The 25,888-nt window shown below is 41.5% G+C and overlaps 3 protein-coding genes across 4 annotated transcripts in view; all 3 read right to left on the reverse strand.

Annotated features, from left to right (window-relative positions):
• Positions 1-15,452, reverse strand: part of kcnh4a (potassium voltage-gated channel, subfamily H (eag-related), member 4a) — a 15,661-nt gene extending 209 nt beyond the window's left edge. Inside the window, exons 1-16 of one of the 2 annotated variants that reach the window (XM_069148657.1) lie at positions 15,023-15,452; positions 9,816-10,049; positions 9,419-9,550; positions 9,148-9,275; positions 7,734-7,986; positions 6,665-6,822; positions 5,949-6,156; positions 5,333-5,527; positions 5,043-5,242; positions 3,849-4,098; positions 3,536-3,750; positions 3,407-3,445; positions 2,214-2,581; positions 2,046-2,125; positions 1,705-1,781; positions 1-1,331 (exon numbers count right to left, since the gene is read on the reverse strand). The exon at positions 1-1,331 is cut by the window's left edge and continues 209 nt beyond it. In XM_069148657.1, coding sequence (XP_069004758.1) covers positions 366-1,331; positions 1,705-1,781; positions 2,046-2,125; positions 2,214-2,581; positions 3,407-3,445; positions 3,536-3,750; positions 3,849-4,098; positions 5,043-5,242; positions 5,333-5,527; positions 5,949-6,156; positions 6,665-6,822; positions 7,734-7,986; positions 9,148-9,275; positions 9,419-9,550; positions 9,816-10,049; positions 15,023-15,098 — 3,579 coding nt within the window. In that variant the 5' untranslated portion in view covers positions 15,099-15,452 and the 3' untranslated portion in view covers positions 1-365. The remainder of the gene's footprint in view (positions 1,332-1,704; positions 1,782-2,045; positions 2,126-2,213; positions 2,582-3,406; positions 3,446-3,535; positions 3,751-3,848; positions 4,099-5,042; positions 5,243-5,332; positions 5,528-5,948; positions 6,157-6,664; positions 6,823-7,733; positions 7,987-9,147; positions 9,276-9,418; positions 9,551-9,815; positions 10,050-15,022) is intronic. The other variant, XM_069148658.1, reaches the window with a different exon arrangement.
• Positions 15,453-16,989: 1,537 nt separating this feature from the next.
• Positions 16,990-19,708, reverse strand: hcrt (hypocretin (orexin) neuropeptide precursor). Its single transcript, XM_069148662.1, has 2 exons — positions 18,590-19,708; positions 16,990-17,518 (listed from the first exon to the last, which is right to left on the reverse strand). The coding sequence occupies exons 1-2, from the start codon at positions 18,671-18,673 to the stop codon at positions 17,153-17,155; spliced, it is 450 nt and encodes a 149-aa protein (XP_069004763.1). The 5' UTR covers positions 18,674-19,708; the 3' UTR covers positions 16,990-17,152.
• A 41-nt stretch (positions 19,709-19,749) lies between these two features.
• The window catches only part of stat5a (signal transducer and activator of transcription 5a), an 86,247-nt gene continuing 80,108 nt past the window's right edge, over positions 19,750-25,888 (reverse strand). The window contains 2 exon segments of the mRNA XM_069148561.1: positions 19,750-21,644; positions 25,366-25,475. Of these exon segments, the coding sequence (XP_069004662.1) occupies positions 21,180-21,644; positions 25,366-25,475 (575 nt within the window). The 3' untranslated portion in view covers positions 19,750-21,179.

The following is a 25,888-nucleotide window of genomic DNA, read 5'->3' on the forward strand; positions in this document are numbered from 1 at the left end:
GTTGCTGTAACCACCTGTCACCACTGAAAGGCGCTGCTCACCGTTAGCTCACAGCTTGCATGAAAATGCAAGTATTGTCTTGAATGCTACAGAATGTGTGGTCTGTGAATAACCTGGGTTGCCTTAATTATGCTCTCTGTAGAACATTAAATGATCAAACAATATCCACAACTAATATCATCATATTAAAAATGAAAACAACTATTTGCAAAATGTTTTATTCAGGTGTGGCAGTAGGGTTTCAGCAAATATCCGCGCATTTGGGTAAAGAACATTATATTTATTGGAAACTTTACGCCACAGTTTGTTAATGCTACAATAAATTCATCGTTGTCATGCAATAACACAAGCAGATACTGATGTCATCAGTGTGGTATTTCCTCCACGTCCAGAGTAGTGCCGCTCATACCGTGAGATTCAATACTGTCAGTCTTCTCTTGATCCGCTGAAGCTCTACTGTCTCCGTTTGTTGCCTGCTCCAGCAGAGAACACGGCAGGTCCAGTGTGTGGTGGACGGGGCTGGATCCTTCTGGGTCGTTTTGTCTGGGGCCGCTGATGGAACCCTGTTGGCCCTGGTTGTGATCTGTGCATACCGACGTGTGGACTCTTGAGGGCGCCAGCGAGCTGAAGGCAGTGTGATATTGTGGCTGGCCAGCTGGAGTAATGAAGGAATGGACGGGTGTCTGGGGTTTGGTCTGATTGTGTGTGGGATCAGAAATGGTTTGAACACTGAAGGATGGGTGGGAACATCCAGAATTTACTGTAGAACATAGAGGGTGAACGCTGCTTACTGTGGGAATAGGCACATTGTAGACCACCTGAGGGTCCTGACAAATCACTGGGAAGCTACCGTAGGTGGAATTGATGCCCAGGAGAGATGGACCTCCCTGGGGATGAGAGTGGGTCATGTAAGGGGAGTTTGGAGTTGTTCTGTGTGTTTGAAACAGGCCACACGGGCTCTGTAGCCTGTGAGCTGTGGCCCCTTCTCTGTCAGAGCAGCATGGGTGTAAGCAGGACGACATTGGACTTGACGAGTGCAGCAAGGTGGGATTTCTACCCTGTGAGGGCACTCCACTGCAGCCCCATGCATTTCTAGCAGGGTGGCTATTGGATTCATTGTGGAGGTGCAGCCCAGTGGATATATTTAAAGGGACATGAGGCTGCCAGTTGCTGGAAGTTGTCACACTGGGATTGGAGACCATATGTAGGCCATAAGAATATGAGGAACACAGAGAGTTATAATGGAGCATGGCCATATGAGACTGCAGAAAATGCATTATATCATGTAGCTCCTTGGCCAGATTGGAGACTTCTTGGTTCAAGTTGTTCACCTGAGGGAAAAAAAATATACTGATTATGTCAGATAAACATTTGATATAACTCCTCAATGACAAGAATCAGAGACACCGGAAGGAAAGAGTTAAGGCCTTGCTGCTTGCAGTTTAAATTGGTTTAAAGGCTAAAACCTGCCAAATATATATTGTGTATTTTGTATCCTATAATTACATGTTTCCAGGGCTTAAGGAACAGCAAAAATACAGACATGCTGACAGATGAATAAAAATCAGCATTTCTTTAAATATTGTTTTCAGAATTTCTTTTTAATCATCAATAAAACAAATAAAAAGTAGATATAGTCATAAACTGTATATCCAACACATTTTTACTATCATGTTACAGAGGTTGTCTGATATTGGATCATACCTCTTTGTTTAGTTTGCTGATGTTCTGTCTCACTTCCTCTGTCTCCAGAAGCAGGTTAGCATTCACCCGCAACCGGTCTGAAAGAGGAAGAAGAAGAAATATACAGCCGATCTGAGAGTGCCCGCATCAGTACTGACCATGTGCTACATCTAATCCCAAATCAGGAGGATTATGGTACTGGTTGAACATAAGAAAACACAACGAGTCAATAGTGCAATGTGTATTCAACCTTTAATGATTTATAGTTCAGCATATGTGTCTGAAAAGTTTTATTAATCAAGATTTTTTTCTGTCCAAATTCCGTGTAGCTCAGTTTTCATCCACTGTTGCAGAAACTTTACCTGTAGCGTTAGTCTTTGTCTCTCTCTGCTCAACATTGAATTGAAATGTGTGACTATTGTCCTCAATTCCATCCACGACCCTGCCAGAGAGACAAATAGGGGTCACATTCTTTTTAATAGATGCAAACAGATTACTGTTATTTGGATAGAGCAGGATGAATAGGTTACCTGGGGCTGAGGTTCAGAGGGCTGACACAAGGCAGGGAATGCATGAGTAGTTTTGCAGGCCGATGGTTCAGGCCCGGGTCACCGCTTAGACTGGGCAAAGGAGATGTGGAGAGCTCCTCGTTGATGAAGGGCTGAGGGGAGGGGCTGCAACCTCTTCCTCCCTGAACAGGTGATCGACAGAGGTGGAGTGCCTTGATGTGCCGGAGCTCCTCCCCCAACAAGGTGCTCAGGCAGGGCTGATGGACGGGGCTGCCCGTAGCTTGGAGCAGAGGCACTCTCTTCTGCTGAGAGTACGTCATGTTGTCTGACTGTACTTCATCATTGGCCTCAATAATAAAGGGTAGTTTATGGTCCATAGAAACATGACCCTGAGGAGAAGACAGTTGGGAAAACTCAGTGAAGCTGGTTGCAAGGTATTTTGTGTGTTTGTGTAATTTTTCATATATCATTATCATTATACAGATAACTGGAAATTAGAACATGCAGTTATGTGAATGTGAAGCATTATGTGGAATCGTGCTTTGTGCAAGAAGACATGCCGACAATCAAATTCAATTTTGGGAAAATAAATCTGTAATATTTGTCCTGAAAGAGACAGATCTAAAGCATTATGTGCTGCAAAAGACCAGAAAATAAAAAAGTTAACCAATAATTCAGTAACTGATATTTCAGTATCATTCTCATTACCAACATAATCTCGAAGGCTACCTTGCCTATTGATACAAAGTAGTGAAAAACTATACTTTTATGTGTTACAGTAATTTTTTTTAATAACTTGTGCACAACAAAGTGTGCCCACAAAGCTAATGTAGCAAACAAACAAATGTAGAAAAACCTTTTTGCTTGGATTGATTGATTTTGACAGTTTCATGCATTCTCCACTTAGGTTTCATTTAGTTAACTTCTTATTAGTTGATTTTTTTTTTGTTTGACTAAATGAGTGTAAAACCAACATATTGAAAATGCTGTTTCCTTCCCTTATTCTCTTTGACCAGAATCTTCCCGTTTGTTATCTCGGCTATGTTCCACTAATTCATGGAGTTAATTTCCTATTTTCCACACTTACCATAACAGTTTTGACTTTTCAAAAGCAAAAACTAAAGCAGGAAAATACCTTATGACATAAACAAATACTGCCAGATGTATTTAAATAGCTCCAGGCTGAAGTATTTATCTTAGTGAGGCACACAAACCTGAGACAGCTTCCGAGTCCATGGGAATCTTGTTACTCCCTACAGGTATGGGGGTGGAAATTAACAAGAGATTACATTCTTATTCCATATATGGTTGGATTAATTGTGGTATGGAAAGAAATGTCTTACATCAGCTTCACTGCCCTCCCTCAGGTTGTAGGTGAGGTTGTGGTGGATGTCAGAGCTGAAGCGACTGCTGTATTCGGGGTACAGCCCGAGGACCTCCCTCAAAGCCCTCACACTGATGTACTGCAGGTCACAGTAGGTCAGCGCCTTCACATCCGCGTTGGTCTTGATCACCTGGTCATGCTCTGGGAGGTCAGCCCCTATGAGGTCGCCTTTGCCTGGACGGATCGTCAGGCAAACAGAGGAGTTACAACGATGTGTAAAACATGCAGAAATGGGCACGAGAGGAAATGTTTCACACTCGGTGCACACTGACCAAGGATGGCCAGGACCAAGCCGTCTTTCAGAACCTCCAGTGAGCCCGAGCAGACAAAATAATTCGCTTGTAGGGCGTCTCCGTGGCGGATAAGGTATTCCCCTGGCGCACAGAATGAAGTCTTGATGTGGAGGGAGAGCGAGCGCAGACATCCTCTGCTGGCTCGCTCAAACACAGGCAGCTGCAGGATGTCTTTGTTCAGATGCATGGCAATGTCAGCTCGCAGTTCGTCTGGAAAGTCATGCAGCAGCTAAGAGAGAACAAATAGAAATTCAAACCAGTTTGATAGTCAAACTACAGGTCCTCAAGTCACTGATAATTCAGCACATTGATGTTATGATTTAGCTAAAGATCAAGACCTTCCAGTCCAGAGGAGGTGGAGGCCAAACCAGAGCTCAGAGGGGAGGGGATAGTCAAGGTGCTCATGTTGCGCTGTTTTAGCTTATCAAGTTGTGTTTGCTATGGAGTGTCTTTCTCCCGTTTTTAGTCAAAAATCCCTTAATACCGCTCTAAAAGAGCTTCCCCTGTAAATGAATGTGAATAATTAAAAGTTGTATTATTTTAGAGGTAGCCGTACGAAGCCTAAAGAGTGTAAATACATCTTGTCAGCTGTTAAATGAAAAAAAGAGGATGTACAGATTGGGACTTTAAAGGGTGATGAACTCGCACGATTTGCAAAGCCGCTCAGTAAAAACAGACTCGGAGTGTTAAAACCAGGAGCTTTTCTGCTACATTCAACAGTGAATTAATTATCTATAGATGGTGATGGTGATGGTGAGGGTGTTAATGAGTATTGTCTCCCTTTCAGCTCCTGCCCTTGTAATTACAGGGGACTTCTCCTAGATAGGCTGTGGCATTGTTACTGAACTTCTATTTGCAACAAAGTGCGTCTACTTAAGGAAATGGAATAAGACTCTGGAGAATTAGGGGTGCCCCATATTTTAAGGATGACATTTCTGAATCTAGAATCAAACACCCACACGCAATGTACTTTTCCTTCCTGAAGACATTACTGCAGCCCATATAGTCCACAGTTTGCATATAGTTGACATATTAAAAAGTAACAAACGTTTACAGAAAAACATCTTATTAGGGCAGAAATATTTATAGATTTTAGAAAAGATATCACAAAAAAATTTGTTTCTTGGCAAACTTAACCACCAGAACTCGGGTCATTTGTGAGTTTTCACCCACTTCGTTGGCGTTGATGCCATTGTTGACGGACCAGGTGGCCTGAAAGTACTCCAACATCCTCTGCTTCAGCTGCTGAGGTAGCCGATGCACACGGATGAAGTCTTTGAGATCCTTCATGCGGGTGTGGTAGAGCGAGCGCCGTGAGTACATGCGCTGGATGATGGCTGTCACGTTGCCAAAGACCACAGCGTGCATCAGGGCTGGAGGTGGCAGAGGGAAACGCATTGTGAGAGTCTCTGAAACATTCATTATAATTCTGTGAATTTTCTGTCACCACCCTTTAAACTCACCGCCCATGAGCATAATGCAGATGGAGAAGATTTTCTCTGCGTCTGTGTTGGCGCACACATTGCCAAAACCGACACTGGTGAGGCTGCTGAGGGTGAAGTAGAGAGAGGCGATATAAGCGCTCGGCATGGAGGGACCACCCATGGTGCTGTTGATGTACGGTGTCTCCAGACGCTTCCCCAACTCCTGAAGCCAGCCTGGTGGACGAGGTTAGAAGATGGTTGCATAAGACTAATGTGGGGCTCTCAGGTGACTAAACTCGGTGGATAGCATTTTTTTTTTTTTTTTTTTTTTTGTCTGCTTAAATGGGTGACCCTTTCTCCTTTAGCAGGTGATATAATGGGTGGTATAATATAGAATGACATAATGCCTCACTGGTGATATAATGGAATTATTCTGTGACCTGCACTTCCTCTGGACTGAGGACATAAGCAGGAGGTTGAAATGATGCTGAGACATTCAGACATTCAAGCATGACTAGTGATGTGCAGACCGGGCTCAATGGCGTTGTCTAAAGAGACACTAACGTAGTCTCAGCGTAGCTAGTGTGTGAGGAAGACCATTATACTCTTGATTAATCGGTGTGGGAGCTCTCAAACACAAACACAATGTACTCACTTATCTCCCAGGTAATGGGATCACTGCTTTCTATCTCCTTGCGTCCGATGACATACCAGACACAAGCCATCCAGTGAGCCAGCAGAGCAAACACGGACATGAGCAGGGTCAGGACCACGGCGCTGTACTGGGAGTAACGATCCAGCTTCTGCAACAGGCGCAGCAAACGCAGCAGACGAACCGTCTTCAACAGGTGCACTAGTGAGGTCTGGACACGGAGTGGGAAAGTAGAACATACAGCATGGATTATTATGTGTCACTTTGGTTTTTCTAAAACCTGTTTCAACAAATGTATCTTTATTCCACTCTTATTCTCTTGGATGGATGTAGTACTGCCAGTTACCCATCCTCTTTTCTCTTGAAATAGTTTTTTGGAAAGCATCTCCTCTCAATTTAAAGTTAGTAGAGCTGGGAAGTTTTTAACCAGACTTTCAACAAAACTAGAGCTGCATTTAGAGAGATATCTCTGTGTGTCAGCTGATGCCTTTGGCAAAAGTAAAACTCATCCATGAGAAGTACTTTTGAAGGCAACAGACAAAAAAGCATGCTCAGTGAAGTGGGTGAATGCAGAAGTGTAATCATCTCTAGTCTCTTCTCTGAGGGAACAACACCGAAACATTAGTCATTAGTCTTACAGTTTGTGCGCTCAAAGAGACGGGGGAATATAATACGAGGCATTATATCATACTTTCAGAAATATATAATGACAATCTTACCACTGTGATGTTGAAAGCATAGAGAAGGTCAAAGGGCAATGCTGCAATCAGATCCACAAAGAACCAGGTGGTGAAGTAATGGAGGTAGATGGATCGGGCGTCGTACACTACCTGACCTGACTGGCTCACATAGGTGGTACGGAAATTCAAGATAATATCTGAACGAGAGCAGTCAAATTAGAAGGAGATAATATAACAATACAGAAGGAAGACATTAAAAGATGGCATGATACATTTAGGTCTAAGATTAAGATTAAATTTATCAATTTAAAAAAAATAATAGTTGTAATAATTAAGAGTGTAGTCTGAAAATTGAAAAAAATATATTCTCTGGATAATTGGGGCAAAATAAAAGTAGAGGGGAATGGTCAAATCATATAATTTCCCATTTTGTTTGTCAATTTATTGAAAAGCAAATATATTAAAATAAATAAATAATTATTTCTAGTCCAGAGGGTGAAATTCAAATAAAACCAGTTCAGGAACAATAATTTGACATTTAGTTATTCTTCACTCTAAATGTCTAAACTGTAACTTGCCATAAAAATAAAACTATCATTTAAAGGAATAGCGTGTGATTCAAGGTTAGATAATTTTGTGTCACTGTGTTCCCAGACAAATTCGTTGAGAGAATGTCAGAAGGCCTTATGACAGATGTGCTATCACAGTTTCTCTCTAGGAAAATACGAAGTGAGAGAAAACTAATTATGATTCATAACTTGGGGCAGCAGAGACACCTTGAGTGGGCGATAAAAGGTAGGAGGGAGTTATGTGTTAGCTATTGCCAGGGAAACAACTGCAGCTGCACATAGTTGCTCTTAATTTAAAAATCCTACATTGTTGTCTCTTCATAATGCTGTTGAAGATGCTTAAAAATGAAGGTCAACTAGTGCGCAACATGCAGTTATTGTATTATTAAGTTAGATTACAACCTCCTACTGTCTGCAAAAGATGTTTATTTCCTTAGAAGTAGTTCAAATTCAGAATATTTTAAACAAAATCACATCACTGTAAATACAATCCTTTGTTAACAACTATTATATTTTAATTAAATATAAATATATCATACCTAGTATGAAGAGCATCTCCACTGCTATGTCGCTGCCTATGGTGCTACGGCTGATAAGTGAGTGACGGTCACTGTCCTCATCAGGGCTGACAAAGCAGACGTTGAAAGGCACAGTGACAGCTACGTAGAAGGTCGCCAGTAGAATCAACCAGTCCCACAAGGCTTTGGAGATGCTGTAGTGCAGCAGGATAAAACGGGACTTCTTCACAGCTGCGACCTTGTACTCGGGTAGGGACGGTTTCTGGAACACACTCTGAAAATAACACAAGACGCTGACCTTTAAATCTCCAAGATTCTCAATGACATCCTGGTGTTGCAGTAGAAGAGTCGACAGATGGAGAGGGTAAGTTCCTTTTATAAACGTACAAATCGGATTTTATTTACATCTTAAACCTCGAAGAACAATGAACATGTGACCAGCATTTCACACTGTATGCGGACCCCACATGGGCCCAACCTATGGGGCCCTAGTGGGCAGCCTACACTAAGCCCAAAAGTGAAGGCATTTTTTAAGGAATAAAACCATCACAAAAGGATACATTTCTGCAAACTGCACCTCCCTCATATACAAAGAGTTCAGATTGGTATCAAATGCTTAGCTCCGAGTCCACCCGACTTAACATTGCCTCATGATTACAAAAAGTGGAGAAAGCTTTGATTAAAATGTCATCTGTATTTACATTGCAAATAACACAAAGGTTTAGCTATTGACAGTGCAAATAATTTAGTTATAAGGAAAGTATAAAAACATTTCATCAATATACGAAAGGTCTTTACACACCGGGGGTGTTTTTATTTTGTTTTTGTCATTGTGACTAATTTGCACATTCATATATGTTTTTCAAGCTGTTTTCTCCTTCACATGGTTCACAAGTATAAAGCAAAAAAGTGACTTTTTTTGGGATGATGTCGATCTTCCTGATCCTTTCGCACTATGAACTGAGGAATCAACCAATCACGTTGAGAATAAGAAGAACAGACGTCATGTCACAACTCAATTACAAAGGCAATAATCTCAAGTACAACATACGGAGTTGCATCGCTGAACAACTAGGCTAACAGGATTATTAATAGTTTACTTTTGGATGTGTGGAGTTGGTAATAAGCGGGAAACTGTTTGGCTAACGTAAGCTGGCTAGCTAATGTCATATTAATCAAATGTGGGAGGCTTTCTGTGTAGCTTTCTACCCAGGAACCGAAGAATGAGCTGCCACCAATGTATTTGAACCTTTTTTTGAACATGGGTTGAAACTGTTACCAATTTGGATCTCCGCCACTGAGAATAGTTTAATCTGAAACATTTGCAGGCGAGCATTTTCGTGTAATTTTTTTTTTATCATGTCTCTGGTGTGTAAAGGCCCAACATTTATATGTATTAGACTTTTTGATCTTTAAGTGAGTGGTTTTAACTCACATTGGGCAGTTTCCTCTTGCCCCTCTTGGTGAACAGGTTGTTTAGGTGGTGCAGAATCGTCCTCCCCCTGTCTCTCGCTTGGGAAAAGTGGGTTTGGTTGCTTTTTCCATGAGCAGCCTCCAACAAACCTGTGTGAAAAAACACAATACCCATCAAATAATGTACACATTTAGGCAAATTAAATTACAAAATTGAATGTGGCAGCATGACTTGTTGAAGTTGAAATATTAAAAGTTGGACTGTTAACAAACTGAGGAAATACAGGCCTCACCCTCTCCTTGAGCAAAGTGATGACTTTTCCCATATGATTCACTGATATCTTTGAAGGATAACAGGAACAGCACCACCTCGCCCTTCTCATTTTTAATTGGTACAATATCCAGGAGGCACCAAAAGGGATTTCCTGTGAGTATTACAAATGATATTTTAGAGAGATCATTCAAGAATGCTGCCAGACAATTCTTCCTCCATCTTTTTTTTTCCAGGAAGCTAACCTTCCTTTTGTGTTGTTTTACTTAAAAATAAGCATCATGAAGGTGATAATCCTGCCGGGAAAAAAGTTTAAGTGTTTATTTGCATAAGATTAGGTTTTGGACAATAGGTTTAAAGCCAGAATGTATCTGTTTCAAATTCAAAAATGAGGGGGACCACATAACTATGATTCTCACCATCTTTCCTATAGAAGGAGACTTCTCCTTGGTACTCCTGCTGGCCTTCCAGAGCTTTGTCTACCTGCTGGATGACATTTTCATAGGTCTCATCTCCGTGAAGGAAGCTGCAGGTGCATGTCTTCTGCATCACCTCAGTCCGAACAAAGCCAGTCAGCTCACAAAACCCATCAGAGCAGTAGACGATGGGGTAGCCATGGCGACCCTGAGCATTTCCCAATAAGAAGTTACTGTCTGAGACACAAAAAAAAAAAACAATGATTGAGATGGAGAAATTGCAACCCTGAGAAACAGAAAACAATGACTCAACAACAAATGGTACTTAGTGTTAATTGTAAATTATTTTTATTTTTATTTATTTATTTATTTATTTTTTTTTATAGTTTCTTTGTTTGGCTCTTCTATTTCCTCTCTTCCTCTACAGGCGTCACTCCAGATTTCATTCATTTGTCGAAGCATAAATAGAAAACAGCTTCTTTTCCGCTTATCTAAATTATTATTTCTGCTTTCAGCTCAGAACCCTGAAATAGTCGAGTGTATATGAGAGAAGGCTTTGAAGTTTGCTGCTGGTGTGTATGAAGTCTGAGGATATATGGAGGGCCACCGCTGGCTCCATGGGGGACTACGACCTCAGTGAGGCTCTGGCCCTTAATTAGCACGTGGAGCATGTTTTCATCCTGCCACCAGTTGTGCAATTGATTTTAGTATTCAAGCATCTAAACAAACAAACACACACACACATACACACACACACACACACACACACACACACACACACACACACATACACACAACTGTTTAGTGCACTGCAACTGAGACACATGAGAATAGGCAAAGGCAAAAAGTGCAACAAATTCACCAGACAAAACTAGAACATTTTGAAAAAAAAAAAAAAAAAAATGCTGCAAATACAGAAAACAGAACCAAAGACTGAAACTATTTGCAAATACTGAAATGCACTTCAAATACAAAAAAAAAGAAGCAGAAATGCTGCAATTAAAGACTATAGTGAAATTAGCTTCAAGGCCAAGCAAAACATGTGAATAATGAAGTGGAATATGTGCACTGGGAAGTGAGCTAAAATGCAAGTTTTAATGCATTACACCAGAGGCAGGAGGTCAAAATCAAAGGCAAACTTTACTCACATTAAGTTGGCACATATTACAAAAATCCAGACAAGCTAAGAAAAACCCAGAGGCCAGGCTGAGGGTCCGAAAACAGGGCAATGTTTAAAATGCTGCAAGACTTTGACACTAAAAACAAAAGATGGCATAACAATCTGCCAAAAAGTGGTAGGGGTAGATTATCTGAGTGGAGTAGTTGGGGAACTGGGAGCAGGTGAGGTGGGTGTGGCAGGAAGGAGTCTGAGGATACAGGGACTCACTGGGGATGTTTGGTGGGTGGAAGGAGTGAAAAACTGAAGTAATAATTCAGTGATTTCTCAGTTTAAAAAAGCAGTTAGTTCGTCAGAAGTTAGTTTCTTTGATCCATCATACCTTCGATGAAAAAATATCACATGGAGGAAACATTTTTCTTTTGAGATATTAACTAAAACTTCAGAATGATTTTATTTCCGTGAAAGTACGAGTTATAAAAGTGACAGCCTTGTTGGGAAAACAACAGCCACCATTAAACTTTGTTTCTACAGTAGCTGCTGAAACATTGCTGAGTCATTTTAGAACAGGAAGTGTAGTGAAGCAGAAGAAAATAATGATGTAACACTACATTTACCCAAAGCACAGTCTGCACCATAGCTTAGAGTTATGAGCAGTAAAACACAGAACAGTTACAGACCAAAGAGCTTTGTGGCTGTGGCAGCTCTGCATTTACATCAGCAATCATGAAGTTAATCAATATACACACATTTTCTATTCATGGGGACCAGACGAAGAATAGCTCTAAATTGTGTGAGTTTTTTGACAGGCTGTTATCTGCTAAAGCGTTGGAAAATAAAGTGGCTGACGTAACTTTTTCAGTTCCTTTTTACGCTGCAAAATTAGATTGAGGGGTCATGCAGTCTGGAGTCTGTTGTAAATAGAAACAACAGCCAGAGGTTGATATCATTCACTCACTAATGCACATGTGCTTTTAGTCGACAAACTCTTTAATATTTATACAAATAGGCCGCATCCACTAACGTGTCATCTTTCATTTGTTCATTCAGTCGCTCTTTGAATACGAGCAAAATAGATTTCACAAAATGTTCTCTGTTTAACAATGTAGGAAAACACTGTCATGATGACATAGCTGCATGGATGACAGTGAGCACCTGCAGCTAGTTACAATGAGAGTGAGGCTTTGTAATGTCCCCACAATTAGGAAAGTAAACAGACAGGCACAGTTTACTCAGATAAAGGCTGCTATAGATTCACCTGATTCCTTTCAAATGATTTTTAAACAAAAAGAAGTAACTGCAAGCCGCACTGAAACGGGTGTTAACGAAATGTTTTCATTCCCAGAGGAAAAGACATGCAATTAGTGATGTGTGGATACTTTGTACCTGATCTGTGTGCAGTTAATCTCACAAGAAGCTAAATTAGGATCTCTCCACACTGGTGTTGCCATGGCAATTTGTGCTGAAAAAAAATAAAACATATGGCAATGCTGCATTTCGCATCCATGAGGTTACCAAGACACCGTGGCCTCTGCAACACAGATGTAGCCAAAAAAGGAAATTTGCAAAATCTGCCTCATTTGGATTCATACTCAACACATTCAACAGATTTGACTGCTTGAAAATTAGCCTTTTCATCACCTCTACTACTAAAACCAAGACTGAAACCCTTTAAGCTCTTTGTGCACATTTTCTTCAATTACCTGATCACCTGGAGTCATAAATTCTCATCAGTGTTTATGCAAATCAGTCAGTTTCCTATCTCTCCATGAATGAAGGTGTAATGTGGGTGAATCCATTTTAAACAGTTGTCAGCTCCTGTCTCTGAAATCAAACCTTCTCTACTTTCCTCTCCCTCAACCTGTATTTAGGCCTTAGAAATGTTTATCTTTAAAAACTAAATTGTTTCATGGTGTGAATCGTCACTTTTCTCATTGTTACATCTTCAGTTCTTTTGGGCATTCATTTTAGTTCAATTTCAGTTACTCAAATACATTTGTTGTCACTAATTATCCATGATAGCACTTATGAGGAGAAGAAAGATGCAATTTGAACACCAAGCTAAGAAACTTAGCAGAAGCGACCGTCAACAAGGAGCCTTAAAATTTGATACTTCAATATTTAGAGGCCACCAAGCAAAAATTGTGTATTATATCTTATAAGTGTTACTCTAAACCAGAGGTCTTCAACCGGGGGTCTGCGACCCCTTGGGGGTCCGCGGAGGTACTGCAGGGGGTCCGTGAAATTTTTGGTTGATTAGAAAATTAAATTTTCTTTTTATTTGATTTTTATCCCACAAATTTAAATGTCTTTAAATAGACATTAACATGAATCCGACATATTGTAGCGAATGGATAAATGGAGGCAGATGTTATCTTTCAGTCAGAAATGCACACATTCAGCGACACAGGAGCTCTCAAGCTGGGCACTCACTCACAGCGCGAGACTAGCCTGGACCTGTCCCTCCAAGCCTCCTGCACTCCTCCAGTTTAATATAAAACACAATTTTATACAATATATAAAGTAGGGGGTCCCTGCTCCATCTCTCTATCAGTTTGGGGGTCCTTGGCCTGAAAAACTTTGAAGACCCCTGCTCTAAACAACCAGTCTAATTACATGTTTAGCTGGAATTATATACCTTTATTTTGAAGTATTGAGTAATTAAATAAATAATTTAGGTCATTTTTCCTGCCTTCAAATAGGTTGAATGAGCAAGATCTTAAATGATATTTGATTGACTGTCGGCCTCTGCATAATTCATAGTAATTAATCTCCCTGCTCTGATATCATGGTCATGAGGATACGATCTCCATTCCCCTTCACAGTGTGTCTTTCAATTCAATCAAGACCGTTCTTGTCTGTGCTGAGGCCATTTCTTGTCAGTTAGCACCGTCACCTCCCACTCAACTACTAGTCAATCCACCCACTTGCACATCTGATACAGTCATATCGTAGCAGCTAAGATTGAGAAAATGTCTGCTGCTCTGATGTGTGCAAACTATTTATGTATATGTGTGTGTGTGTGGAAGAAAGGGCAAGATGACTCGCAGAAGGGATGGAGAACTTGTGTGTGTGCATGTGTGAGATCTAGACAGAGAGGGTGTCATCACGATGTATTTGTGAATTTGTTAGGTTGTAAAGGACAGTCTGACCTGTACACTCCAAGTCACAACTTTCATCGTGTTGTGGGCAAAGTCGTCTGGAGCCTGGTGATGTCTTTCTGCTCTGCACTGAATCTGAGGCACGCGCAGATGAAAAGATTTGGCCTGAAGCACTAACAAAACATACACCGAGCGAAAAAGGATCTGACTGCAGAAACAGTGGGTGAAGCTCATTACTGTCGAAGCATGAGGGTAAACACCTGCTGTCAAACTGTTATATCTATAAGCTCTAGTCAAATGATGTACTAGCAAACACAGGCATAGTTTATGTGTGCATCTGTGAGGGTGGATCCAAGTGCATCTACTTTATTATGTGTGTCTAGTATTCTTTGTGCTAAAAGACTGGATGTAGGACGCATTTTTAGATTTCAAATTCGAGGAGAGACGACAGACAGCCTTTATACTGCCTATGAAAGATTTTTTTGTGGGGTTTTCTTTGGAATAACCTTGAATGAACATGCATTGAAAAAATGTAACAGGTAAAATCATTGCTCAACAAGTGTTTCTGCAGCTCCAATATGTTTGTCCAGTCTTATAATTGGATCTCACATGCAGCTGGACTCATTTGTCGATAGCAGTGTTTTTTTTAATCCCTAGTCACAACCCTAAACTGGGTTACAGAAATGCCACCGGCAAGAATTCTAAAAGCTGGGCTGAACTGTTTGAACTGTGTCCTTAAAAGTGAGACAAAACAATTTGCATGCAAAATAATTGGAAATTAGTATCCCTTGAGATAAAATGAAACACATTTTTGGTCATGATGGCACAATAATCCAAAAGTGCCAGCTCAATCAACTCTGAATAGTTTCTGTCTGTCCCATAAACCTTACCCTGCTGATTGCAGAATGACTATTCTGATCATGAATGGCATTCTTAGAGATAAAACAATACCATAGTGTATAATGGCAAACCCATGTCCCAGAAATACTTACGAGTACCATCAAAATGGTTTGCAATGGTGTCCAGAAAGGTGTTTTGTGGAGCAAGGAGGCCCTTCATCACAGGCATCTTGTCCTAGATTTAGAAAAGGTCGCAGAGTTTCCAGTAGTTTGTCACCATTCCCCAAAGAGGACCTGAAAGAGAACCACAGTTGCCTCTCCTCTGGGCTTGTTTGTAACTCTTCTATTCAAACAAGAGTGTAAGTTATTTCTATTCTGTGATGTGGAGGTGAAACCACTGACACAGAAATCAAATTTCCTCCTCAGCAAGAAAATTCACAGGTTTGCAGTTCTCTAAAGATTTTCTTCCAGTTTTGAGTCGGGAGCTTTCAGGTTCGTCCGCGCATCCCTTCCGCTGCAGTATCACAGCAAAGTCTCAGCTGCTCTTCAGTCAGTCTAACTCCACTCACCATGGTTCTTGCCATCTCCGAGTTCCCTCCCTCTCTCTCATACAAAAGCCTGAACCATCCCCCTTTCCATACACAGTGAATTTATCAGATATCGTCTTCTCTCTCTTTCTCACACTAAACCTGTGTCCTCGTCCCTCTCACTCCCCAGAGAAGTTATTACAAATCACTTTCTTCGTGTATCCGCTCTTGCTTTCTCCCTCTCTCTGCCTCTGTATATTTTACGAAACTCCTCACTGGAAGATAAAATGTGCTTTTTCTGCAGCTCGGTCTGAAAGCTCCAAATAACCAATCACTTTTCTGTTGAAAAGCGGGATTGAATGTTTATATGTGACGCACTGAAAGAAAGCTTCAGCATGTTCAGTTCTGTGGATATCCTGCAACAAGGCAATAGTGAGACCTCTACAGCATCTTTACAGCAAATTAGCCTTTTCATCAGCCCTTCTATGGACACACAGAGGTCAGAGGTCACATTGAGTAAAGCACAACATTAGACGGTCCACTTTCTGGCTCAAAAACCTCACATTACATTTGGTACTAAGGTTGATGTTGGTCAACTGCTTGAAGAATCTAACTGCCTACTATCTGTACAACCATATTTAAAAAAATTTTGCGACTTGTACATCAACAAACACCCACATCGTTCCATCATTCCTGTTACACAAACTATATAAGACTATAGACACAAACACACTGACTTCTTCATAACACACCCACCAGTTCTTTGTATTACATCCTTGCTTATTCACATTCCCTCCAGCTTCCATGTGGCAGTGCAGAGCTGCTCTGCACACGCCTCCACTAGGACCTGACATTTTAATAATGCATTGGTTATAAAATCAATACTTATCCATGGAAATGTCAAAATCATAAACTAATAAATTTGAAGTTGGCTTTAATATCAGATATATTTTACCTAGACATATTTTGGTTATATATTTACTGTATCTACGAAAGTGTCAATTTGGCAGATTCAAAGTACCTTTAAAGCCGACACGATCAGTAACCTGCTGGCTGCGAGAAAACGGCAGATTGAGTTTCAGGTGTCAGTGCCATGTCGCTGAGCAGCAGTTCTCCTTAGACGTGTCATTCAAGGTGTGTTTTTACGCTGCAAATTAATTAGTCGTTTTCGTTGCCTCATAACTGAATTCAATGTCAGACAGCTGTTCAAAAGCAAACTTCTCCCTTTTAATTTGTATTGTGATTGCAAACAACATTGCGTAACATCAAATAATTTCTACAGTGATCCCAAAAATTGTGCATACAGCTCACATCAAAGAAGGTGAAGTGTTTTAATGCTAATAAAATTATCTTAAATGTTCATTATTCTGCATCATTAAGAACCATGTGATGGCTGGTGGTTAACATTTACCTGGGATGGGGCTGATAGCATTGTGTATTGCATTTTAAGTAACATATTTTACGTTTTCCAATTAATGCAATATTAGCTTTAACAGTCCTTACTGTATATGATATTTGTCAAATGTCAGACAACCAATTCTCAGATTTATCTAAAAAAAAACAACAAAGTAATATGTTGTCAGCTTTTGGTGTTTTATTACATCACAAAGCCTTTTATGTACAATATTACACATTTTCCTAAAGTTCTCAGGCAACACATGCAAAAAGATACATTTGAAAGACATCTGGGCATTAACACTCCTCAAGTGAGTGCAATCTTTCTACCTACTTTTTAAGAGTCCCAGTATACTTGGTTTCAAACAGGTAGGGTTGTCATGCTGGTGGTTCCTGAGTCAGATATCCAGTCCATGTACTGCTCCCCGGCCCTTTCTTTGGTCCGCTTCCCCATGGTCAGGATCCCCGCTGCCTGGTTCCTGGAACCCTGGAGGAGCTGGTGGAGTCGGCTCTGCAGGCGATGCTCTTCTTCTCCCCGTTTCCCCAGAGTGAGGATCCCGGCGGAGGCGTCTCCTGTGAGGGTTCCCCCCAAGCCTTTGCTGCCAGAGCGGCACAGCAACACGTAGAGGCGGCAGGAGCCAGATGGTTGTCTGCAGCACTCGGACACACTGTGGGCATCACAGGCCAGTTGAGACAGCAGCAACATGAAGACCAACACCAGGACTTTCTGGTTGGGGAGAGACATTAGATTAGAATATGATCATTCAGCCTCAAAATTTAGAAAAGCGACTCTGAAGAAGTAATCTGCATATCATAGAAGGTACTATTGAGTGAAATTATAACATGCTCCCCATGTCATTATTTAGATTTTAAACTGTACAGTATGTAACATTTTGATTGACCCAAAGCACTGAATCAAAGATACTGACATACATTCTATAAAAACATGATTAAAGTCTACCCAATGCTCAGAATACCAGTTGGTCAGAATCACCATGACCAATTGTTTGGATAATGATACTGGATTATTTATCCATGCATAAACATACATACACATATTTACTATACAAAGATTAAAACCTTAATCTACAGTCAGTCATGTATGAGATAAACATCCCAATCTAGCACAATGGCAAAGTTTACATTACTGAAAATGTGCATAGCCAGAGCTAGTTTGCCAATTTTCCTGTATTATGGATAAATTATGATTTACATTTCTTAAATTTTATATGGATGAGAACATATTGAGACATAAAAATGCATAAACAGTGTAATAAGAATACATACAGAATACTAATAAAAAACAAAGACAAATTGTACTGCATCAGGTAAAATGAGAAAACACTAATAAACAATGACTACATCTGTGATCACCCTTCAGAAAGTGTTAACTTTGTCCCAGTTATGATCCCTATCGATTCCCCGAAGAGAGAAATCCATCTGTCCAAAAGAGACTTTTTGGAAAGGGCACCCCACAGTTTGGCACAGACTCAAACACAGTACTGTTAACTGAGCCAGAAATCATGAAGTGCTTCACACGCGTTACCAAGCACCTTTTGAGCTCATGGTGAAACCTTGTCAGATGGAAAATACTCTTAAGAAATTGATCTAATGCAATTTGTTTTCACATATACTTTGAATTTAATTGAAAAACTGAGCCAACTAACGTACCAAAATGCTTTGAAGTCGGCTCCCTCTCTATTGGTGAGACCAAAAGTATATACATGTAAAATAACATACTGAGAAAAAGGTGAACCCATGACAATTTCAAACAAAAGTAAAACTTAAGCAGTCTTACCCTGTTAGACATGTGCTTCCGAGCAGCTTTCTGGACATTGGAGGGGAACCACGTCATCTTCTGGCTTGTGTGAAGGGGAGTCATCGGCTCTTCTTATCTCCCCAGGGGAATAACAGGTGTCTTATATATTGTTCTGTGTTGCCCAAACCTCTGGACGTCATTCAGGCCGGTCACAAACATGACACAAAAACACAAAGTGTCTTGTTTCAGTGACTTTGCTGCCATTAATTAGCCTCCTGGTGCAAATCATCTCCAAGGCACCTCGTAGGACTTTCGATGAAATACAGGTATGTCTTTGAGGCCGCATGCCACAGGTTTATTAACACATACCATTACGATGAGTGGTGAGGGACAGAAGTCAATTAGCTGATGTGTCCAGTGAGTTCTCAAATATCACATAAATATACAAAAACTCATGATGCCCTTTCTCAGGTCTAATGAAAAGCTCATTCAAAGGCCATGCTAATGAGGTCTTATGGGCTTTATTCTCTCATACCGACGGTGCCATACTGACACACCAAGAACAGTTTGTATGTTGTCTTAACAATTCAGAGTATTTACTGACGTTCACAGCTGAAGAAGACCATAACACTTTTTTTTTTTTTTTTTTTGAGGCCCTGAGGAAAACTCTGTTAGTATGGCTATTTAGTTACACCTCTGTACTCACATGATCTGCTTCAAAAATCATAAATTCATAACAGGATAACAAAACCTGAAAGCAATTATTGACTTCCACTGTTGTTTTCATTCTCACTGCCATTAACTTAATGTTTGTTGCCATCTTATGGACAACAGGATGCACTACTTTAAATAGACAAACCCCGTCATGATAAAATAAACAGCCTAAATCTAGTTTATTGATAATTCATTTTAGATCAAGAGAATTAACTGTGCATCACAGCGTGTCAAAAACAATCAATAACACTCTCCAAAAGCTTTATTGATTGCTTTATATTCGATAGGAAAGCTGCTTTCAAAATGCTCTAAAGGGTGCACCATGTGCGTTTGAAAAATCACTCGCAGTCATTGTGTGAACTCTTGATTCACTTCTGAAATTCAGATCAAGTTGCCTGGAATATTTAATACGCCTGTATGATACATTTGCATAAATCCCCAGTTTTAAAGTTCTTGAAGAACAATGAAGAAGAAGAGACAGGATAAACAATGAAGCCAGTTTTAATGGGCCACTTAAAGGAGCTCTTACAGAATCCACACTCACTTGGAAGTGAAACACATATCAGGTTATTGTTTGACCCTCGTGTTGTGGTGCTGACCTGTAATCCCTCGTTCCAGTCCCACATGCACTGGTTGTCCTGATCCGCACCACAGAACAACAGGTGTCAAATCACTGTATATGTGGAATTAATGTTAAAAAAAGAATCAGAATATCAATAAAACTAACAACAATTATTATAATATCAATTATTTATGTCTGAGAATCATTATATAACAATAAATGTTCCCTTCGTACATTTTACATACAGTTTACATCTAGAGTCACTTTATTTCTTGGGTTTTACTGACAGCAGTACCATTTTCCTGTTGACCTTTGACCTCTCGCAGGAAAGGTCAAATATTTCCAGTTGTAACTGGCTGGTGAGCTCCAACCACTTAAGGATGTGGGCTTGCCCCACCCTGGGGACCAAAACACCTACTCACGAGACGTCATACACACAGCCCCTGGGGAGGAGACAAGGAGACCCTGTGGGGAGTGTCCGGGAATGCTGAAGAACTTAAACCCTACGGAATGACATTAGAGATCAGCGGGGACTGATGGGAGATCGGCATCAGTGAGGGATACATCAGTGTGATTGACCACATCAACAGCTGAGGTTTGTGTTTTTCTATTTTAGCTCTAAGGCTCCCTGGGTGGTGCTGAAATGGTCATCTGTGACTCCTACATAGCTCAAGTCTAGTAGAGCTGCTCTACTGTGTGCACTTGAAATTAAAACGGCATCTTCTTGAGAGGAGTGAGGGGAGTTTGCACTTAGCTGTTATGTCTACGATGGACGAGGAAGAGTGCCAGTACGAAGAAAAATTTAAACTCAAAGTCGCGCCGAAGAGTCTCTGGAAACAGAAAAGGCAAATTTGTGGCATTAAAAGCCAATGTGAGGTAAAGCCTGTACCCACAGAGCTAGAGTACATTGTGGAGGGGCATGTAACTAGCACTGCCCAGAGAGAGACAGGGACATCCAACTCACCGATCCAACTACAGAACGCCGTCCTAACTTTGTCACCAGCTGTTTCCCTTTTGCTTTTCACAAGACATAAGACAGAAGTGGTGTAAACTTTCTGCCTCAGATGGATGACTATCTGCCAAATCCAGAGAACAACTAACATCTTTCCATCCAGCTAAGAAATGTGTGACTGAACAGTATGGTCTATCTTCTCTTATTAAGATCTCCTTCTAGACTTGCGTCTCGCTTCGAACACGACGAGTCTTCCTCACCGCCATCATCTCTTTAATTCTCTCCGCGACCTCCTCCATCTCCCTTTCCTTACTGGCCTCCTGCTTTTCTTCCACACCCTTCCGCTTCTCTACCGCGATGTCTCCCTTTGGGTAGGATTCTCTGTGAGCACAGGCTGCGGGTCAGCAGGATCCCGCACGACTGTCGCTGACCATCTCTTTCTTTTTCTCGGGGATGGTGTCGAGGGGTCCTGCTGCCCTCTGCTGCTGGTTCTGGAACTGAAACTGGAGCTGGGGTAGGGGCGGGGGTTGAGGATAGGCGGGCGGTTTTGAAACATTGTGGACCAGAGAGAGACCTGGCAGCTGGGGATGCGGCTGGGGATACTGCGGGGGATAAGGGGGGAGATAAGACTGAGGTGCGGTCGGGGATTGGAGTTGAGTTTGGGGCTGGTACAAAGGTGGAGGCTGCGGGTTGGGCTTGGCCTGAGGCTGTTGCTGTGTCTGCTGTGGCTGGTGGTGAGGATGGTGCGGGAGCTGCGGGGAAGCGGCTCCGTTTTTACTGAGGCCACAGGACTGAGTCGCACAGTGGATCTGACGTAGGGTGTCCAGGGCCTCGCTCTTAGCGTGCTTCAGCAGGTCGGCCTGACCCTGAGAGTGAGACAGAGGGTAAGACAGAGAGACAGAGAGAGAAAAATGTGTTAACATCCCTTAAACATACACAATGTTAATACAATAAAGACATAAGGAAACATATCAAATCACATTCCCTTCAGGCTGCTTTAACTGCATTCATCTGTTCTATGCTGATTTTTTGACCTGGTCCATTTTTAAAAAGAGATTTTTATCGAAAAAGGAGTTTTATGTGTCTAAATATAGATTAAATAAAGAAAGAAATCAGGTAAAAGCGGGAGGAGTGTTTAACCATAATGCATTAACTCATAAGATACAGAAGGGGGCAGTATGAACCCACTGAATGAAAATGATTGGTTGCTTGCCTTTGCACTGCTCCTCTCAGTTGGCAAACGGTGCTGTCATATGGTCATAATATCAAACTACATTTGGGCTCTTTATTTGAGCTGCCCAGAGATGAATCCATGCCATATGTGGAGGAAGTGGTCAGAGCAGGCATCCTGCATTACAGCACTGTCAAGTCAATCTGGGCCACCACCACCACGCCTACCTCCTTAAGCTAACTGTCTCTCGGCCATGTGGAAATGTGGTGGGCTTTTCTCCGCAGGCGGTTATTTCTGTGTGTACGAGGGGATTATATTATTAGAACTGTCCAAAGGGGGGTGGGAAGAAAAAGAAAAACTTGACCACCAGCTTTGCCAAACTCCCTTCACTTCTACAATCTGTAAATCCTTAACTGTTTCCCTCAGGCCTCTGAGTTCTGCCACGACCAGCCTCTCTTCCAGTGTGTCCACTCCGACATCTGCTCACAAGAAAGTTGGAAACAGTTGCCGTCTCATCTGTGAGTCTGCATATTTCACTTCCCTCCCACTGAACTTCAGTCTGTCTGACCCGCTGTGACAGCTCGCTGGGCTCACATCCCTGTGAAGAGGCACAGGCTGACCTGCTGTGCACCAGACTGAAGTGTAAACGGTGAAAGGGATAAAGTTTGCAGCGTCACAAGGCAGGCACGGCACTCTGACATATTGCGGGGAGCAGTAAAGGTGCTGCCCTGCGCATGATTTCTAACGTTCTACTCCCGGTTGATACTAATACGCTGCAAATGGCCTTTTACCTGAGCCAATCCAGCACGCAAACCGTGGAGCATGAATAAGTCATATGTTTGAAAAAAAAAAAATGAAATTATGTAAGTCATGACTCACCAGGCATAAAATAAGACGGCGAGAAGCTTGCTGCCAGAGCCAAATCACGACGGCTCTCGTGTTTGGATGCATTCAGCCCTTCAGCTAGCCTAAAGTTATCCACACGGGGCTAAGTCCATGCAAGGGTGGCCACCAAATCCCACCACTACATCACACAACTCATTAGATTCTGTCCCGGGGTCCTTCTTGTTCATCAGAAATGGCCTTTTAGTCCTTTGTAAGAGATTGGATAATCGATAGCTTGCCTTTCCTTTGTATTGAAGGCTGCATAAATCGGAAGGGGGTGACAGCAGAGTATGAGCAATTATTTAACACACTACAAAAATTTGGATTTCTATTTGAACTATTAACGAAACATAGCATCTATTAATGCTGCTTCAAGATGAAAAGATTTGAATAGACAATAAAGGGTCAGAATTGCGCCGCATGGCCGCATGATGGCTTAGGTTTGGTTATTTGTGATAAAATGCCTGACACCAGTTAATTACTGTAGAAACTACAATAGTGAGTGATTTGGGAAACAAGAAGATGCATTATTGGAGGCTGTTTTTCTGAAAAGAGAGACTACAATACACTCAACGTTTGCTTCAAAGCCTCTCTGTCTCTCCGATTTTGGTTTTCTCTTGACAGGAAAGTACAATGAGTGACAGAAACGGGCAAATACCCCATTCGCCATGACAGTTCAGATCTGTCCGTGAGGCTGGGGAGGGAGTTTGGCAGAGAGAGAGACAGAGACAGAGAGAGAGAGAGAGAGAGAGAGAGAGAGAGAACATGCCTCTATTTCTCCTTTCCCTCTCTCAGCGTCCCACCTCTACACACCCGCCTCTCCCAGCAAGAGCTTCCCGGCCTGCTGAGAATCTGGAGAGGCTGACAGGTAAAATAACCGGGGACGGCTGCCAGCCTTGGCAAACAGGCACCACTTCGCACCAAATGTTCAGTACGAGCTGCAGATTTACAACCGAGGAATGGGTGGAGGAAGAGGAGGAGCTCGGCGCATGCCAAGATGCCTTACTGTCGAGTGCGTGGCTCATCGCAGAAATTAGAGGACGAGGGAAGGATGAAAGAGAGAAGTGTGTGTTTGAAGAGACAAGGCAGGGACGAGAGGAGTTGAATGGGTTGAGGAGTGATGGGTGTAGAGGGGCTGGTGGGGGTGAGATGGAAGTCAGTTTGGGTGTCCACCTGTTAGGTACTGTTTTTTGAGGAATATATTTTTTTGTTGTTGTTAATATTCTCCAAAAAAGATTGCTAGACTTAAATGGCAAAGAAAAGGTTGTAAAGCACAGATGTCTTTGTAGCAACATTTGTAGCAGGCTAATATCTGGTTTAGTCCTATGCTTACTTCAATGGGTATTAAATAATTAAATCATGCAGGTATTCTAGACTTATGAAATGTTATCTGACCAAATGGATCAAATTCTGATATTAAAACAAGTTATTTTGTGGGGTTTGTGAATCTCAAAACAATTTATCCATCATTTTACAGCTGCAACCGTAGCGACAGAGAAGGCTAAAACAGAGCCTATGACGCAAGCACGAGTCAAGAGTGTTTTTGTAATTACTTACACTGGCAGGAGGTGGAGACAAAAGTTTGACACAGCAGGTTTATTAGCAATACAAAAATACACACACAAATCTGAAAACAAATCTATGCCCAAACAAGTGATCTAAAGAAGCCAAGTTGGGCTCTGGGAAATTGTGATTGGCATTTTTTTTTTACTATTAATCAGCACATCAAAAATAAAATTCGAGTTTATTCGATTAATCAGGGATGGCCATCGTTGTTGGTTGTAGCTCGAATTCTCTATTGCTTTTTGTCGTTTTCTATTTGGCAAGACAGACATGAAAAGCCAAAGGAAAATCAAGAAATCTAACCCTGAAACTCAAGCAAAATGCCAAGGGAGCTTCTTCACTCAATAGTAAATGATTTCAGGGTGATGAGATGAGATAAAAATATCCCTGCCTGTACTTTGTCAAGTCCACTGTGCAGAGAGCAGTTTCAGCAGCATGTGGTGTTTTTTCACTGTTAGTATTACCAGCAGTATTCATCGAGGCAATGAGACGAGAGCAATGGGAAACATTATCTCCTGTGTCATGGGGCAGGCAGAAACAAGAATGCATTTTGCTGAGCATCATCTCTAAGGCATGTCTCAGGGCCCCATTTCTCCTTATGAACAATAACAGAACAGCATGTGTGTACAAACAAGTGTGAACAATCCCATCGTGTCCTGTCAAGATAGTTACACGAGCAAATAAATAAAACAGTACTTGGAATCAACAGTGTTTAGATTAATTAACAATTTAAGGATTAGAGACGAGGGATATACAATTAGCCCGGAGAGCTTTTTTTAAGACATTGTCAGGTTTAATCTCCAACACGGTCTGGCATTGCTTATCCAGCCGATTATAGTCTCCAAAGTAATCTCCCGAGTTCACATCAATCAGTGCTATTAGCAGGACTGTATAGAAACAGGCGGTGTAGTACAATTGTGGGGCTCTCTGCTGTGTTGAAGACCACACGGCAGGTGCGGTCCACTCACCTTGAGCACAGTGATGTTCCAAGCATAGCTCTCCATGGCTTTCTGAAGCTTGCGGCCTTTCAGACCCTCCTTTGCTCCAATGCGATGCAGGTCCTCATGGAAGTCCAGACCTGGACACAAATGCACACAGACGTGATAAACAAAATACACAATATAATCTTACTAAAGCCAAAAAACAGAACAGCAGAGTAAAAATGACATTTTAGTAAGTCATATTGGACTTTAGTAGATATTTATTTGGATACATCTTCAGGTTTTGATTCTTTAAGAGCAGAAATCACGTTTAAACAAGTGGCAATATCTTGCTGTAGACTATGCAGACACGGAGGCAAACGCCGTCAGCAGCCCGTCAGACCTTTCCTGCACGTCATTCCCCTACATTTCCTGTCTGTCTACAATGCACCTGGGGGTGAAATTGAGGTAGTACAGTTCAATGCAGGCAGACCTCTCGTTTATCTATCAATATGACCATCACTAATCCCCTGAGCTTTAAAGAACAAACTCCTCCTAAATCTGCAAGTCA

The sequence above is a fragment of the Embiotoca jacksoni genome, unplaced genomic scaffold (genome assembly GCF_022577435.1).
Source record: "Embiotoca jacksoni isolate LCO1_2020_lvr unplaced genomic scaffold, fEmbJac1.0.p SCAF_15, whole genome shotgun sequence".
Taxonomy (NCBI): Eukaryota; Metazoa; Chordata; class Actinopteri; family Embiotocidae; genus Embiotoca; species Embiotoca jacksoni.

Bases quoted from the DNA above. Each gene is read 5' to 3' on its own strand.
- hcrt (XM_069148662.1), bottom strand. From the start codon at position 18,673: ATGACTCCCCTTCACACAAGCCAGAAGATGACGTGGTTCCCCTCCAAT. The intron at 17,519-18,589 runs GTAAGACTGCTT...CTCCCCAACCAG, and splicing joins GGAAGCACATGTCTAACAGG to AAAGTCCTGGTGTTGGTCTT.